The sequence below is a fragment of the Aquarana catesbeiana genome, linkage group LG02 (assembly GCF_042186555.1).
Source record: "Aquarana catesbeiana isolate 2022-GZ linkage group LG02, ASM4218655v1, whole genome shotgun sequence".
Lineage (NCBI taxonomy): Eukaryota > Metazoa > Chordata > Amphibia > Anura > Ranidae > Aquarana > Aquarana catesbeiana.
Window position 1 is genome coordinate 596,732,659 of NC_133325.1, and position 15,243 is coordinate 596,747,901.

At 45.4% G+C, this 15,243-nt stretch overlaps 1 protein-coding gene across 15 annotated transcripts in view; it reads left to right on the top strand.

Annotated features, from left to right (window-relative positions):
• Window positions 1-2,215: 2,215 nt before the first annotated feature.
• The window catches only part of CASK (calcium/calmodulin dependent serine protein kinase), a 508,902-nt gene continuing 495,874 nt past the window's right edge, over window positions 2,216-15,243 (top strand). For 8 of the 15 annotated variants that reach the window (XM_073616291.1, XM_073616296.1, XM_073616299.1 and 5 more), the window contains exon 1: window positions 2,218-2,740. In XM_073616291.1, coding sequence (XP_073472392.1) covers window positions 2,682-2,740 — 59 coding nt within the window. In that variant the 5' untranslated portion in view covers window positions 2,218-2,681. Of the gene's footprint in view, window positions 2,741-15,243 lie in introns of all 15 variants that reach the window. The other 7 variants (XM_073616297.1, XM_073616294.1, XM_073616300.1 and 4 more) reach the window with 3 other exon arrangements.

Here is a 15,243-nt window from a genome sequence, read left to right on the forward strand (position 1 = left end):
GATAGAATAAAATATTTACAAAAATGCGAGGGGTGTACTCACTTTTGTGAGATACTATATATATATATATATATATATATATATATATATATATATATATATATATATATATATATATAAAGTTTAGGGGTTCTAAGTCATTTTCTAGTAATAAAAAATGTTTTTTATGTGTAGGGGAGGAATGCCAGAAATGGCCTGGAAGCAGTTAATACTTCCATTTACCTCTTTGTTTTGTATAGTTTGTTCTTTATTTCACATACATGACCTCAGTTTTGGACCAACCCTTCCAGGCCCCTGTACACATTTGCCACCCCCCATGTTCTTTTCACCCACCCTGTACACATGGTCTCCCACCCCCCCATGTACAGTACATTGCTTCCACCCCCTGTACACATGTTCTCCCCCCATACAGTACATTGCTCCCACCCCCTTTGTACACATGGTCTCCCACCCCCCCATGTACAGTACATTGCTCCCACCCTCCCTGTACACATGCTCTCCCCATACAGTACATTGCTTCCACCCCATGTCCACATGTTCTCCCACCCCCTGTGCTCCCCCCATACAATACATTGCTTCCACCCCATGTACACATGTTCTCCCACCCCCTGTGCCCCCCCCCCCCCATACAATACATTGCTCCCACCCCCTGTGCTCCCCCCCCATACAGTACATTGCCCCCATCCCCCTGTACACATGTTCTCCCCCCATACAGTACATTGCTCCCACCCCCCTTGTACACATGTGCTCCCATCACCCATGTACAGTACATTGCTCCCACCCTCCCTGTACACATGCTCTCCCCATACAGTACATTGCTTCCACCCCATGTACACATATTCTCCCACTCCCTGTGCCCCCCCATACAATACATTGTTTCCATCCCATGTACACATGTTCTCCCACCCCCTGTGCCCCCCCCATACAATACATTGCTTCCATCCCATGTACACATGTTCTCCCACCCCCTGTGCCCCCCCATACAATACATTGCTCCCACCCTGTGTACACATGTTCTCCCACCTCCTGTGCTCCCCCCCCCCATACAGTACATTGCCCCTATCCCCCTGTACACATGTTCTCCCCCCATACAGTACATTGCTCCCACCCCCCCTGTACAGTACATTGCTCCTCCCCCATACATATGTTCTGCCACCCCCTGTGCTTCCCCCATACAATACATTGCTCACCCCCAGTACACATGTTCTCCCATCCCCTGTGCTCCCCCCCATACAATACATTGCTCCCACCCCCCATGTACAGTCCATTGCCCCCCCCCCATACAGTACATTGCTCCCACCCTCCCTGTACACATACCCCCCCCATACAGTATATTGCTCCCACCCCCCCGTACACATGTGCTCCCCCCCATACAGTACATTGCCCCCCCCCCCCCATACAGTACATTGCTCCCACCCTCCCTGTACACATGCCCCCCCATACAGTACATTGCTCCCACCCCCCTGTACACATGTTCTCTCCCCCCCTCCCATACAGTACATTGCTCCCACCCTCCCTGTACACATGTTCTCTCCCCCCCTCCCATACAGTACATTGCTCCCACCCTCCCTGTACACATGTTCTCTCCCCCCCTCCCATACAGTACATTGCTCCCACCCTCCCTGTACACATCCCCCCCATATAGTACATTGCTCCCACCCTCCCTGCACACATGCCTCCCGGCCCCCATACAGTACATTGCTCTCCCCCATACAATACATTGCTCCCACCCCCCTGGGCCTAATTGTTCCATCAAAGGAAGGTCAGTGCTTGCAATGGCAGAGCAGCAATCTAGAAATCACTCGTCAGTCTAAAGAGATGCTGTGCATTCTCCCAGCACACCATAGGTTACACTGAATGTCAATTCTCCAGGACCGCAAACTATTGGTTCAACGGACCACCTTAGCCCCTCCTCCGATTCCTATTGGTGCTTTCCTTTTTCTCATTTCTAGTTCATAAACAGTACGGCAATGTAAGAGCGGCATATGGCGCCAGAACGCCACATCTTATTGGATAATTCCAGTATCCGTGTACACCTAGCGCCAGACATAAGGTAGCAAAGGAGTTCAGCGCCGAGCCAGCTAGCCCGTTCAGTCAGGGGGAGTTGTGCCACCAACGCGCAGGCGCAATCCGCCCTTCTCCCGAAAGGAGTGAAGGAGTGAAGGAGTGGAGAACGCGTGCTCGCTCCCCGACGTCACCTACGGCAAGCACGGTCACGTGAACGCGCGAGAGCCTGCCTCCTCCTAGTATCCTGAAAGGCTGGGGAAGAAAAAAGGCAGGGCGCGCTCACGCGTCAGGTTTTGAAATGTGGGGCACGGTTACCTCAGGAGCGGACACCGTCATCTAATTCGGGAGGAGGGGGGGGGAGAGAGAGGACTAAACCATCGAGGCGCGGTCTGCGTTCAGTGTGTCTCGGCGGCGCCGGGAGGCGCTCGGTTTCCTGTAGGGATGATGGAGGAGCGGCGGCCCTGAGATGTAGAGCGGCCGCCTGCCTGCCCATTGATGAAAGGGGAGCGCCGGGTGTCACCTTCTGTGTCATCCTGATCGGATTTGTGTGGTGGTCACCTTTTGTGGGGTTTTTTTTTTACCCCTTCCCCCCTCTCTTCTTCCCCCTGGGATTCTAATATCTTCTCTGCTGGACCTTTTATTATTTTTACAATTTGAAATCCCCTCTCAGGACCATGGCCGACGACGACGTGCTGTTTGAAGATGTGTATGAGCTGTGTGAGGTGATCGGAAAGTAAGTTGGACCTGTGCATGGTTAGAATGGGAGAGGTATGGCTGTACAATGACACCTGGGTACACACCATCACAGCTGGATGATCTCAAGTTCTATGGATGCCAATGGGTTCCCCCCTTCTTCTTCTTCTTCCTCTAGGCAGGGCATGCTGCAGATCTCTTGGATTACCTGTATGTTATCCACCCAGTTCAGTCCCCAATGATGATTGTGCATTAGCTGGATGTGACCATATGGCTTTCATCTAAGGTGGGACGAGGTTCCTCTATTGCTCCATCCTTGCCCCCCCCATGTCACCAGATGATGTGCACGCTCAGGTCTCTCTAAGATGGCTTTCTTCCACCAGGGTCCCAAGGTTTGACAGATGCAAGCTTTGCAGTCAAAGGGGGGCAGGAATCATCACGGCATCGCTAGCATGAATCCATGTCTGCTGGGACGGCCGCAACCTCCTTCTTCCCTTTTTTATTTTTTTTTTTATTTTCTGCTATCCGCAAGCACGTTGCTGTAGGAGCTTTTGCGGAGCGATTCTTGAAAAGCGATTTCCATTTCAAGTTGTTAGAAGTAGGAGGTCGTTGGACTTGGTGTGCCTGATTTCTCCAGTCGGTAACGCCACCCACTCGTGTTTTTCTTTTTTTTTTTTTTTTTTTTTTTTTTTTTCTTCTGCTGAATATGTCAAAACGGATGTGGGCTTAGGATGGTGAGGAGTACTAAGTGCATCATGTCATATCATTATTTTTTCTTAGTAGAGGAGATGTCACTGGAAACTAGGGATGCAATTTGATTGATGATAGTAGTAAAGGTGTTATTAAAGAGGATCTTCATCCTAGAGAAAAAAAAATAATTCACAGTCAGCAGCTACAAATACTGTAAAGGAGTTGTAAAGTCTCCAGGTTTTTCACCTTGATGCATTCTATGCATTAAGGTTAAAAACCTTCTGTGGTGCAGCAGCTCGTCTTTTACTTACTTGAACCTGATCTTTCCAGTGACGAGAACGAGCCCAGCAGCTCCAGCCGCTGTCTCAGGTCCTCATTGGATAGATTGATAGCAGCAGGAGCCATTGACACGGGAGCCGGGGCTGATTCCTGCTGTCTGTGTCAATGGAAGCAGCAGCAGGACGCGGGAGCGCGCCCGCATGGAAAACGGCTCTCCATGGGGGCACACGATGCGGAGGAGGAGCCAGGCAAGGGGGACCCCAGAAGAGGAGGATCGGGGCCGCTCTGCAAAACCCTTGCACAGAGGAGGTAAGTATAACATGTTTGTTTAAAAAAAAAAAAAAAAAAAAAAAAAGAAAACCCTTTACAATCACTTTAAGTAAAAGGACGCTTACCTGTCCAGGGATCCAGCGCCATCCTCACCTGGGCTGGGTCCCCAGAGCCGGCACGTTTAAGCCCAGTATGTACTGTCAGCTCCAGTCGGATCCGCTGTACTAACCATGCAAGGTTAGTCCAGCAATTTTGCCCCCCACTGACCTGTTGTGTTCTGACAGGGGGACCCCCCCCCACCAGAATACTTTGATCAGAGCTTTCTGCCATTGGCTGAGAGCGCTGATCAGGAGTCGGTCTTCTGGTTTTCCAGCATGCACATCTGACAGACCGACATACACATGCGCAGAATGCTGGTCGTTTTTTTTTTTTTTTTTTGTTTTTTTTTTGGAACCGGCAAATGTCTCCTGACCTTCTGTCTGTGTGTATGGGGCTTTACTGTGGGAAGCCGGGTGTGACTTCTTGCGGTTTTACACTGCACATGCGCAAATGGACCTGCAGCCTTCTGGGACCTGTGGCATGTCCCAGAAGGCTGCAGTCAAAGGGAGGGGCAAACTTCTGCTCAGTTGGCCTAGGCCCCGGAAACTAGGTATCCACTCACCAAAAAACATTTAGCCATGGTTCACACTATAACTTGCATTTGAATCGCACAGGAACCTCACTGCATTCCTGTTCAATTCACATGCAAATCAGTGCTGTGCCATTTGAGCTCATTCATTTTGAATGGGCTCAAATCGCACCAAAGACATGCAGGTATCTTTTTTTGCAGCCGCATTGCATGGTGGTTTTGTACCATGCAATCCAGTGTGGGCAAACTACTTTGTTTACGACCCTTTCGGGGGGGGGGGGGGGGGGTCATTAACTTTTGTATCTACACAGTGGATTGCAAACTCATTGCGGGAAACGTGCAGGGATCGCTGTGTTTCCTGCACCAGATATGTGTGAACTTATTCAAAGCTTAAAGTGATTGTAAAGGAAACCTTTTTATAAAAAAAAACCAAACATGTTTTACTTGCTCTTTGCAGTGGTTTTGCACAGAGCGGCCGATCCTCCTCGGTCCCCTCCCAGCACTCTGGGCCCCTCCCCCTTGCAGAGTGCCACCATAGCAAGTCACCTGCTGTGGAAGTACTCGTGTGTGTGTGTGTGTGTGTGTGTGGGCTTGCTTTTGAGCTAGTTTTCAGCATCCATAAGACAGAATACGGCTCAGCCCCATCCCACCTCTCTGGCTGTGATTGACAGCAGCGGAGCCAATGGCTCCCACTGCTGCATCTCAGGCAGTCGCTAGGGAGAGACCCGGAAGAACCTCGGGTCTCGTGCACATCGCTGAATTGAGATCGGGCTTGGGTAGGTATAAGGGGGGAGCTGCACACTGAAGGTTTTTTACTTTCATGAACGCAAAAGGGGTGTTTTTTTTTTTTTTTTAAATCTTAAGGTAAAAAAACCTTCAACCTTTACAATCGCTTTCAACACAACCCAGCTTGTGCATTCCTGCTATGGTGTCCTAACACAAAAAGGGCCCAGGTATCCACAGGGGTCCGAGGGCCAGTCAGGATACTAAAAAGATGATGCAATGACATTTGTCCCAAGGCAAGGCCAACAGCAGGGAATAACGGCAGGTTTGTTTAAATTGGTGTCTGAAAGGCCCCATACACCCTCAACACATTCTCAGTTTTTTTCTATCCTAGCTGTCCAGCTTTGGCAACATTTTTTGTCCACCCTACCCATAAATGTCCCTCCTTGATTTTTCAATAAAAGGATATTGTGTGGGAGAATGGTGAAAGGGTTACCCACTGACTAAATTTCAGCCAGTTCATCAGTAACCGGCAAAATTCACACAGTGTGTCCAGCTTAAAGCGGAAGTTTAGGTTAAAACTATTTTTCTTTGTTACGTTGGACCATCTTGGACTAATGTGAGTATGTACTGTATGTGCCATACCTGTCGTTTATGGAAGCCGTGAAAACACTCTAGTAGGCACCACTGCTACAGTGAGCTCCACTGTCTTCCAGGGCACACAAGAGGTTGCTCACTTGACACAGGCACCATGCAAAGAAGACTTTGCATTTTTTCAATGAATGGATAGCAATATCTGATTGAACAAGGTGGTATGGTGATGTCAAAATCTCCACTTCGTCCAATCAGTGCATGCTTTGCATTCATTGAAAAAAATCCTGTTTTCTAAATGTCACTTGTGCTAATCGAGTGACCTCCCTTGTTCTCCAAGCAGCAGGACAGCTGCTTGGCATGGAACCTGGAAGACAGCTGAGAATACTGTAGTAGTGGTGCCTTCTACAGTGATTTGCAGCTTCCACTGAGATCAACCACTTATGGCACATACATACATACTTACATTGGTCTATGCTGGACCAATGTAACTATGCATAATAGTAGATACCTTCACCTTAATTCCGCTTTAGGACTAGCCATACATGTAAATATTTCTCTAGTTCAACCTGCAAGCTGAAAGAGAGGAATCTATGAGTCTTTCATCCATGTTCACTCACAGGATGTATTTAAGCAGCTACTAATAGTAGCATCTGATAGGAAGCAGCCATTGTTTGGCCAGTAATTTTCAACCTGGCTCAGGCTGGCCATAGATGGCTTGTGTGTGTTTTTTTTTTTTTTGACCAGCCAGTGGGTGGATGGAGGAATCCTCCCCGCTGTGACATTGTATTTTGACAGCAAGATGGCTGCGCTGTCAGAAAACACTGATCAGTGGCTGCAGCAGATATGGAAAAATTTTCTGACAAGCCCATTTGTCAGAAGTCAATCGTTAGATTGGCCAGTTTAGCAGGGAAATTTTGATCCATCTATGGCCAGCTTGAGCCAGTTATTAAATTGACTTTTATCAAGTTTGCAGGGCCACGCACAGCTTGAATTTGGGCTGATTCAGCAGCACTTGGGTCTGCGATCTGACTCTGGCCAGGACTTTGACTTCATGGAGTTTTGATGTCCCTCTGTGTTTTCTTGCACACGTCATATAAATGCTTGTGGGTTAGTTGGCTCCTGTCTAAATTGGCCCTAGTATGTGCATACTCCTGTTCCTCGAGGGCAGGGTCTGATGTGAATGTACAATATGTATAGCGCTGTGTTAAAATGATTTGTTATTTTGGCTTTAAAAAGGGAAGGTTTACATGGTATATTTGCCTGCTTTGTGCAGTGGTTTTGGGAGTAGCCCCGATCCTCCTTCTCTGGGGTTCCCCGCCTGCGCTCCAGGCTCCTCCTCTTCGGCAAGTTCCCCCAGGGAAAGCCCCTTTTTTTGGAGTCTCTCAAGCTACCCAGTCTGCATCTATTGACAGACCTGGCAACTGGGCTGTACCCTTATTATGGCATTTGATTGACAGCAGCGGGAGCTAATGGCTGCCACTGCTGTCAATCTGCCTAGTGAGGAGGGAGACAGCAGCCAGAGCCGATGCTCCCGTGGATGGACCTGGATCAGATCGAGGTAAAAAAAATCTTCAGGCTTTAGAACCACTTTAATTTTAAAGGTGTTCTGTATTTAAATGCCTTTAATAGATATATACTGTATCTCTCTATGGAGGATGGACTACTGGATGCGTTTCCCCCTCCGGGTAGTTAACATTGTGGAGGCGTGATATGTTATGTCACCCTTCTTTAAAAAAGAAGTATGGGGTTTGAAGAAAAACAATCTAGGTGGATGCAGTATAGATCCAATCCTGCATCTGCCCCCTGCTGCTTCTAAGACTGAGAACCGAGCGATCAAAGACCGCTGGTCTTCAGTGAACAGAAAGTTGGTGACTGTATCTCTCTGCTTTGCCCATCCAGCACTCAGTGGAGAGCGGGGTTGTGGAAGGGCAGGAGTGGCTTGCTTAGGCCCTTAGCAGCATGCTGAGTTGGGATCCCTCCAGAGTCTGTACCAGCTAAGTGACGTCAACTCACAGCGGACTGTCGTCTACTGTCAGATGAATACGGGTCCTAGGAGTGAAGAACAAATCCATTTCATTCCACCTGGCCTTCTGCCTCAATTTTCACCTGGGAGAGAATGACATCAGTCCTGCTCCAGCAGCCTACTGGGATATCTGCATCAGTTATCCTAGTTGGCCTCAGCTTCCACACAGCAGCTGGATGGGGAAAAGACCTGGCGGCCATCATTAGGGGGCTGGCAGCAAAAAAAAATATGGTGGCATGGGACCTGCATGGAGCTGCAGATTACAAGAGAACAATGCTCTATTTGTTGGGCATGTATATTTGTTACTTGAGCATAACCCATCAAAAAAGGTAAGTGGGGATAGAAAGCAAAATTAACCTGTGGAGGTGGGATTCCTTGTAACCTTTGATTATAGTGTTCTTATTGTATAGTAAAGTAGTCTTTAAAACAATTTCATTATTTCACACATTGCTGCCTTTAATATTCTATCTTCTATATGCATCCTTCATGGTTTTTGGGAAAGCTCAAGTGGGTTTGTCTCATAGCCCATGAAATGGGCTATGAGACAAATGGCCTAGTGCTTATTTGTGAATAAGCATCACTCCATAATTTTTAATCAAGTACATTAAAATTAGAAATCAAGAGTGTATTGTGTTCCTAGAAGTTAGAGCTGCACGATTAATTGTTTAAAAAAAAAAAAATCTTGATTCAACCCCCCCTCACGATCTTAATACAGCAGATTCAGTGCAGAGAGTTCTCTGCTCACAGCTGACCACTGTAAAAAAAAAAAAAAAAAAAAAATACATTGTCAGTGCTTGGAGATAACTATAAACAAAGTATCATTTAGTTCTTTTTGATCAAAGGAATGAACTTCGGTCTGTAAACAAGGTCAGTTTAACCACTTAAAGACTAAATCTTTTTCTGACACTTGTTGCTTACAATCTAAAATCAGTATTTTTTGCTAGAAATTTACTTGGAATCCCCAAACATTTTATTTACATTTTATTTTACAATTGTGATTCTCATTTTAGCCAAAATCCTGCAGCTCTACTAGAAGTGAAAGATCCCTTAAACTTTTTTTTTTGTTTCGTGATCTGTATTTGTCTTTGTATCATTTGTGGTGTTTCCATTCATATGGATACAAGGTCATGCTTTGTAAAGGTAGCTATGTAATTTTCAGTTTATTGTCATATAGCTCATTCTCATCAATGGGATTTTACAAGCTTCACTAGGCACAATATGTATGGCTTTTTAGCTCTGCTTTTTAAGACTTGTTTGCCTTGAAGCATTCTTTGTCTTGTGAGTGGAGAAGTCTGTAATTGGGTAATGGTCTTACAGGATATCGAGCTGTAGTAAGGCTTGTGCTCACACCTTGGCTCTGGAGTGCAGTACCAACTGCTGAAAGTGGAAGTCCATGCGAAAACTAAAATCCCTGCATCTATAGACACCCACAATCTAACACTAGCCTATCTAGTCCTGTAAATAAGAAATGAGTTATTATACCTTTTCTGAAGCTTATCCAACCCGATCCCATGCTGAGCTGTCAGCGGCGGGTTCGCTGTGTAGGTGGGTGCAGAGGACACATCTGACAACGGAAGCCCCATCCCTTCCAATTCATTTCACAGCTGTGGTTGGCCGTGTCCTCTGCAGAGCTTCCGCTGCTGGAGGTCAGATTGGCTTCAGAAAAGGTATGTATACTTATTATTTTTCTTTACAGGGCTAGATAGGTTAGTGTTAGATTGTATGTGTCTATAGATGCAGGGATTTTAGTTTTAGCATGGACTTTCACTTTAACTATTTAACGGAGAATGAAAGTATATGTATAACTTTCTTCAAGGTCATGGGTAAATGTTCAGGGTGTTGACCTTCTCACCTCTTGCTGTGTTAAAATTATATTGGAGAGTGCCGATCAGTTTTGTAGTGTGTCCCTGCAATGTGTAATTTGCATAATGCTTGAGGTTGTATATCTACCGCCTTTTAGATGGGAATGCCCTGATTGGTGTTCAAAGGATTTTTTTTTCTTTAACACAACTGTTTTTTTCTTTCCAAGTGGATCTGTTTAAAGTATAACTAACTAAAGGCAAAACTTCTTCCCTTTATATTTATTTATTTGTTTGTTTGAGATAGAGTGGAGAGGGATTAGAACACCTTTCTTGTCTGTGTCCCCATTAGGGAGATTCACCCTCTCTATTTATCACGTTTACTGTTCTCATTGAAAGTGAAAGAAAATCACACGTTTTCGGATTTCCATTTCACCAGAATAGGAATAGAGGGGACATCTTTCAATAGGCACACTGGTTCTGATGACAACTAGGGATTTCCTCACTTCCTATTTTGGCTATGGGACAGGGAATAATAAAACTGAGTTCTAACCCTCCCCTATCAAAAACGGGGAAAAAAAAGTTTTGCCTTTTCAGTGCTACTTCAAAAACCTATTCCATGATACTATGTATGTGTGTGAGATCGAGAGATAGATTATAATTAAAAAAAATATATATATAATTTTTCTCTCTCACATTATTGTAAATGTTTTATATCTTTTCATGTGATAACCACTGAAGAAATTACTTTGCCACAATGTAAAGTAGTGAGTGTACAGCTTGTGTACAGGGGTGTACTCACTTCTGTGAGATACTGTATATATAAAATGTGTGTGCAGAGCACAGTGGCTTAGTGTTAGGCCTCATTCGCATGGGGTGTACATAAGCGTACACCCATGTTTACCTGCACGGGGATCCAAAGGTGTTCCGTGCAGTCAGCCCCATGGCTGTCAGAATGCATTGACATGCCCAAAGCTCCCAATCTGACCATGCGGGGGCATGGTTCAGAATGCACACGCCTTAGATTGTAAGCTTCTGGGAGCAGTGACTGATGTGAATGTACAGTATGTAAACGCTGCGTAAATTGTCGGCGCTATAGAATTGACAGTAATCAATGTGTGATTTTATTGAAAATGTGAAAACTGATAGCTATTCTTAGAAACGAGTTCTGAAGAAGTACAGTAACCCTGCAGCCAGTGTGACTTACAGTGATAATAAACCCAAAAGCGACCAAAATATTGTAGGGTACCAATTCTTAGATGTTGCTACATGTTTTCTATTTTAGGCTTTCTTTTCACCTGGTGATCTGGCCATTAGTCTGTTGTTTTTCAGTAGAACAAGCTGTCATCCAGATGTAGCAGTTAGAGGGTTGAGACAAACCATTCACCACTGACGGGTGCTTACAATGATCATTTTTTTTTTCAAATATAAAACTTTTATCCAAAAAGCAGAAAAAAAGTTGCTGTAACTGCTTAAAAAGTGTTAGCTTGAGTTTTGCCTTAAATGTGTTAATGTATAGTACATCTAACCCTCCCCTTCCCCCAGACTGGCAATGCTGCTGTCCAAAGGTGTCTCTGATGCTCCTTCATCCAGAGGGGGCACTGTAATAGAGGTGTGTTATTGGCCAGGTGACCAAGTGAAAACAGAATGAGAAAAACCTAAAAAAAAAAAGAATGCAAACCTCTCATCTAAGGTTTGGTAAGCTGCAGTATATAATATTTTTGATCAGCTCTTACCTGATTCCTGGTTCTTAAAGTGGATGTAAACCCAATGTCATCCTTTCTAAACTCCTGCCATAGGGGTTATCTATAAGGATATACCTCCTGCCTCCTGCATGTATCTTTACCTGACAAATGTCTCCCCTCTGTCTGTTATAAGACCCGAAAACTGCATATTCTGTGGGTGGGTCTGCTGTCTGGAGCTCGGTGGGTGGAGTCATGATGTCAGTAGACTCCCTGCCCACCTCTACACTCCTTGTCGATATACATTTCTCCTGTGTATTTCTTACACTGAACTTCTGCTGAACTTCTGCTAAGATCTCTAACATCCAGTGAAAAGACAGGAAAGTAACCACATGACTTTAGCATGCCCAATCATGCTGAGGTGTGGAACAGCCAATCCTTCCAGAGCTGCTGAAGAAAGGAGTGGGGGAGGGAATTAAAAAAATAATGCATGTCTTAGGCTAGTGCACGAGATATGTAAATCACCTGTCACTCACAGCAAGGGGGAGGATTTGACAGTTTTTCTCTGTTTGTCAAGATTTATCTCACTGAGGTGTCCTTTTATGAAGCAGTGAAATCTATTCACTGCTTCGTTCTCCGGCATTCACAGTGGAGATCTTTCTCCTCTGTGTGCCTGTTAGATCGCTTCTCCTTTGGAGGAGTGAAGTGATCTACAAACGCTTCAAACAGTGGAGAACGGCCCCTGATACTGGAATCTTGTGAGACTTTACGAGATTACAGTACCAGAAATTCACAGAAATACAGAGATGTCAGTTTATTAAGCAGTGATAAATTATCACCGCTCAACACACTGACAGACGGTGTGGTTAATGTTAAAAAGAATGAGTCCCCCTACATGGTTACAGTGTTGGGGGGGGGGGGGGGGGGGGATCTGAACGAGGTAGAAGGAAGTTAAAAATCTTCCTCCTTCCCCCTCAGATCCCCCGAGATTTCCTCTTCACTCCCCGATTCTCCACCTCTGAGCTGGTGAATCCTGACACAGATCGCCAGTGAAGCGGTGAGATCACAGCTTCATAAACTGCCCATTACTGTGTCATTCAATGAGGATTCTCCATGTGGGGAGATCATCGGCAGGAGAAGAAGCTCAAACACTTCTCCCCCCATTATCTCTGTTTCATAAACTGTTTATGGACTGTGATCAGCGGTGATCCTGGGGATCACTGCTGATCACTGCTTCATAAATGGACACCTGAACAATAAAAGAGGATTGCTCAGAGCTGGATTAACTCTTTGTGGCAAGACTGGGCTCAAATGTCTACAGTATGACATAAAAAAAAAAAAAAGTGGGTTTACGGTGTTCTTTCAGTGAGTGTATATTTTTATTTGTTGCAGTGCTCCGCCCACACAGCTGCGTTATTCATTCACAGCGATCTGCGAATGAATGGACAACAAATGCCATCTTCCACTGTGGCAGATGGCTAATTTTTCTCAGTGAACTGTGAGGGCGCTGGTAAACTTTCGTAGTTCATTGATCCTTCCTGCTCTTTAGTAACTGGTTGTGCGGGAGACCGCTATACTGAGAGTATGCAGGAGCCTGGCATTGCACCTGTGATCTACTGATCATGGGTGCAATGCTTTCCAGGCTCCTGCGGGGGGGAGAAAAATAATTGCCCTTTTGTATTTCTGGAGAAATACAGTGCCTTGAGGTATTTGTACCCCTTACAAATTTTCCACATTTTGTCATGTTACAAATAATAACGTAAATGTATTTTATTGGGATTTTATGTGATGCGCAATAAAGTGGCACATAATTGTAAAACATTTTGAAAACCATTTATCATTTTCGTTCCACTTGTCAAATGTCTGAAAAGTGTGGCGTGCATTTGTATTAAGCCCCCTTTTACTCTGGCCTCACACTGATACGATGCGGGAACCATCGCGATTACAGCGCTGGTTCCCACATCGTTCCTCTCCCGCAGCAGTTCACACTGCCTTGTGCAAACCCCTGCGGGTGTCATTAACCCCAGCTTAGTTCAGATCGCAGTGGAAACTGTGAACTCGCACAGGAATTGGATCGCATAGGTGAAAACACCCATGCGATGCGATTCTAGTGTGGGGAAAAACCAAGTCCTTGCACTATTTTCTGTGCGAATCCAATGCGAGTTCAGCCATACAACTGTATGGCTGAACTCGCATTGCTCAGAGATCGCATGTGATCGGCACCTGCAGTGCGGGTGTGAATCACATGCGATCTCTGAGATCGCGCTAGTGTGAACCCGGGCTTACTCTGATACCCTTAACTAAAATCTAGTGGAACCAATTGCCTTCAGAAGTCACCTAATTAGTAAATAGTGTCCACGTGTGTGTAATTTAATCTCCGTATAAATACAGATGTTCTGTGAAGCCCTCAGAGGTTCCTATCCCTGACAGGTGTGTTGAGATAAAGTTGTGGAGAAGTTTAAAGCAGCATTGGGTTATAAAAAAAAATTCCAAGCTTTCAACATCTCACAGAGCACTGTTCAATCCATCATCTGAAAATTGAAAGAGTAAGGTACAACTGCAAACCTACCAAGACATGGACGTCTACCTAAACTGACAGGCCGGGCAAGGAGAGCATTAATCAGAGAAGCAGCCAAGAGGCCCATGGTAACTCTGGAGGAGCTGCAGAGATCCACAGCTCAGGTGGGAGAATCTGTCCACAGGACAACTATTAGGCTACATTTCCACTAGTGCGACTTGTCATGCAACTTGGGACTGAAAAATCGCATGACAAGTTGTACCCTCATGATTTCAAATGAGTACCGTATATATCTGTGCGACTTCAAGTTGCAGGGACTTCAAAGTAGCCCCTGTATTACTTTGATCCGACTTTGATGCGACTTGAGGTCCATAGACCTTAGGAATACACAGGCATGGCTTCAAGTCTCATCAAAATTGCGGCAAAAATCACGTGACTTTAAGGTTGCAATAGTGGAAACCTAGACTAAAGCCTCGTACACCCGATCGGATTGTTGGCCAACAAAGCGTCAGACTTTTGTCCGAAGGGCGTGTGCCAGGAACTTGTCTTGCATACAAACGGTACACAATTGTCGGCCAACAAACACGAACGTAGTGACGTACTACTTGGAATTTCAGCTCTTGGGCACCTTCTGCTAATGTCGTGTTTGGTGAGCATTGATTCCGAGCATGCCTGTTTGTACTTTGGACTTTTGTGTGACGGACTTGTGTACAGGAAAACTTGTGTATAGGAAAATATGACAACAGAGTGTTGTCCACCAAAAATTTACTAGCCTGCCATCCAACATTTGTTGGTGGAAAGTTGGACAATTGTATGATGGAGCGTACTAACGGTTGGATTTTAGGCAAACGGTCTGTCATCACACAATTCCCTGCTGAAAATCCGATCGTGTGTACGGGGCTTTAGTCGTGCACTCCACAAATCTGGCCTTTATGGAAGAGTGGCAAGAAGAAAGCCATAAGAAATCCTGTTTGCAGTTTGCGAGAAGCCATGTGGGGGGATACATGTGGAAGAAGGTTCTCTGGTCAGATGAGACCAATATTGAACTTTTTGGCCTAAAAGCAAAATGCTGTGTGGTGGCAAACTAACACTACAGGGATGTTGGTCAGAGTTGATGTGAAGATGGATGGAGCCAAATACAGGGCAATCTTAGAAGAAAACCTGTTTGAGTCTGCACAAGACTTGAGACTGGGACGGAGGTTCACCTTCCAGCATGACAACGACCCTAAACATATAGCCAGAGCTACAGTGGAATGGTTTAGATCAAAGAATATTCATGTGTTAGAATGGCCCAGTCAAAGTCCAGACCTAAATCCAATTGAGAATCTGTGGCAAGA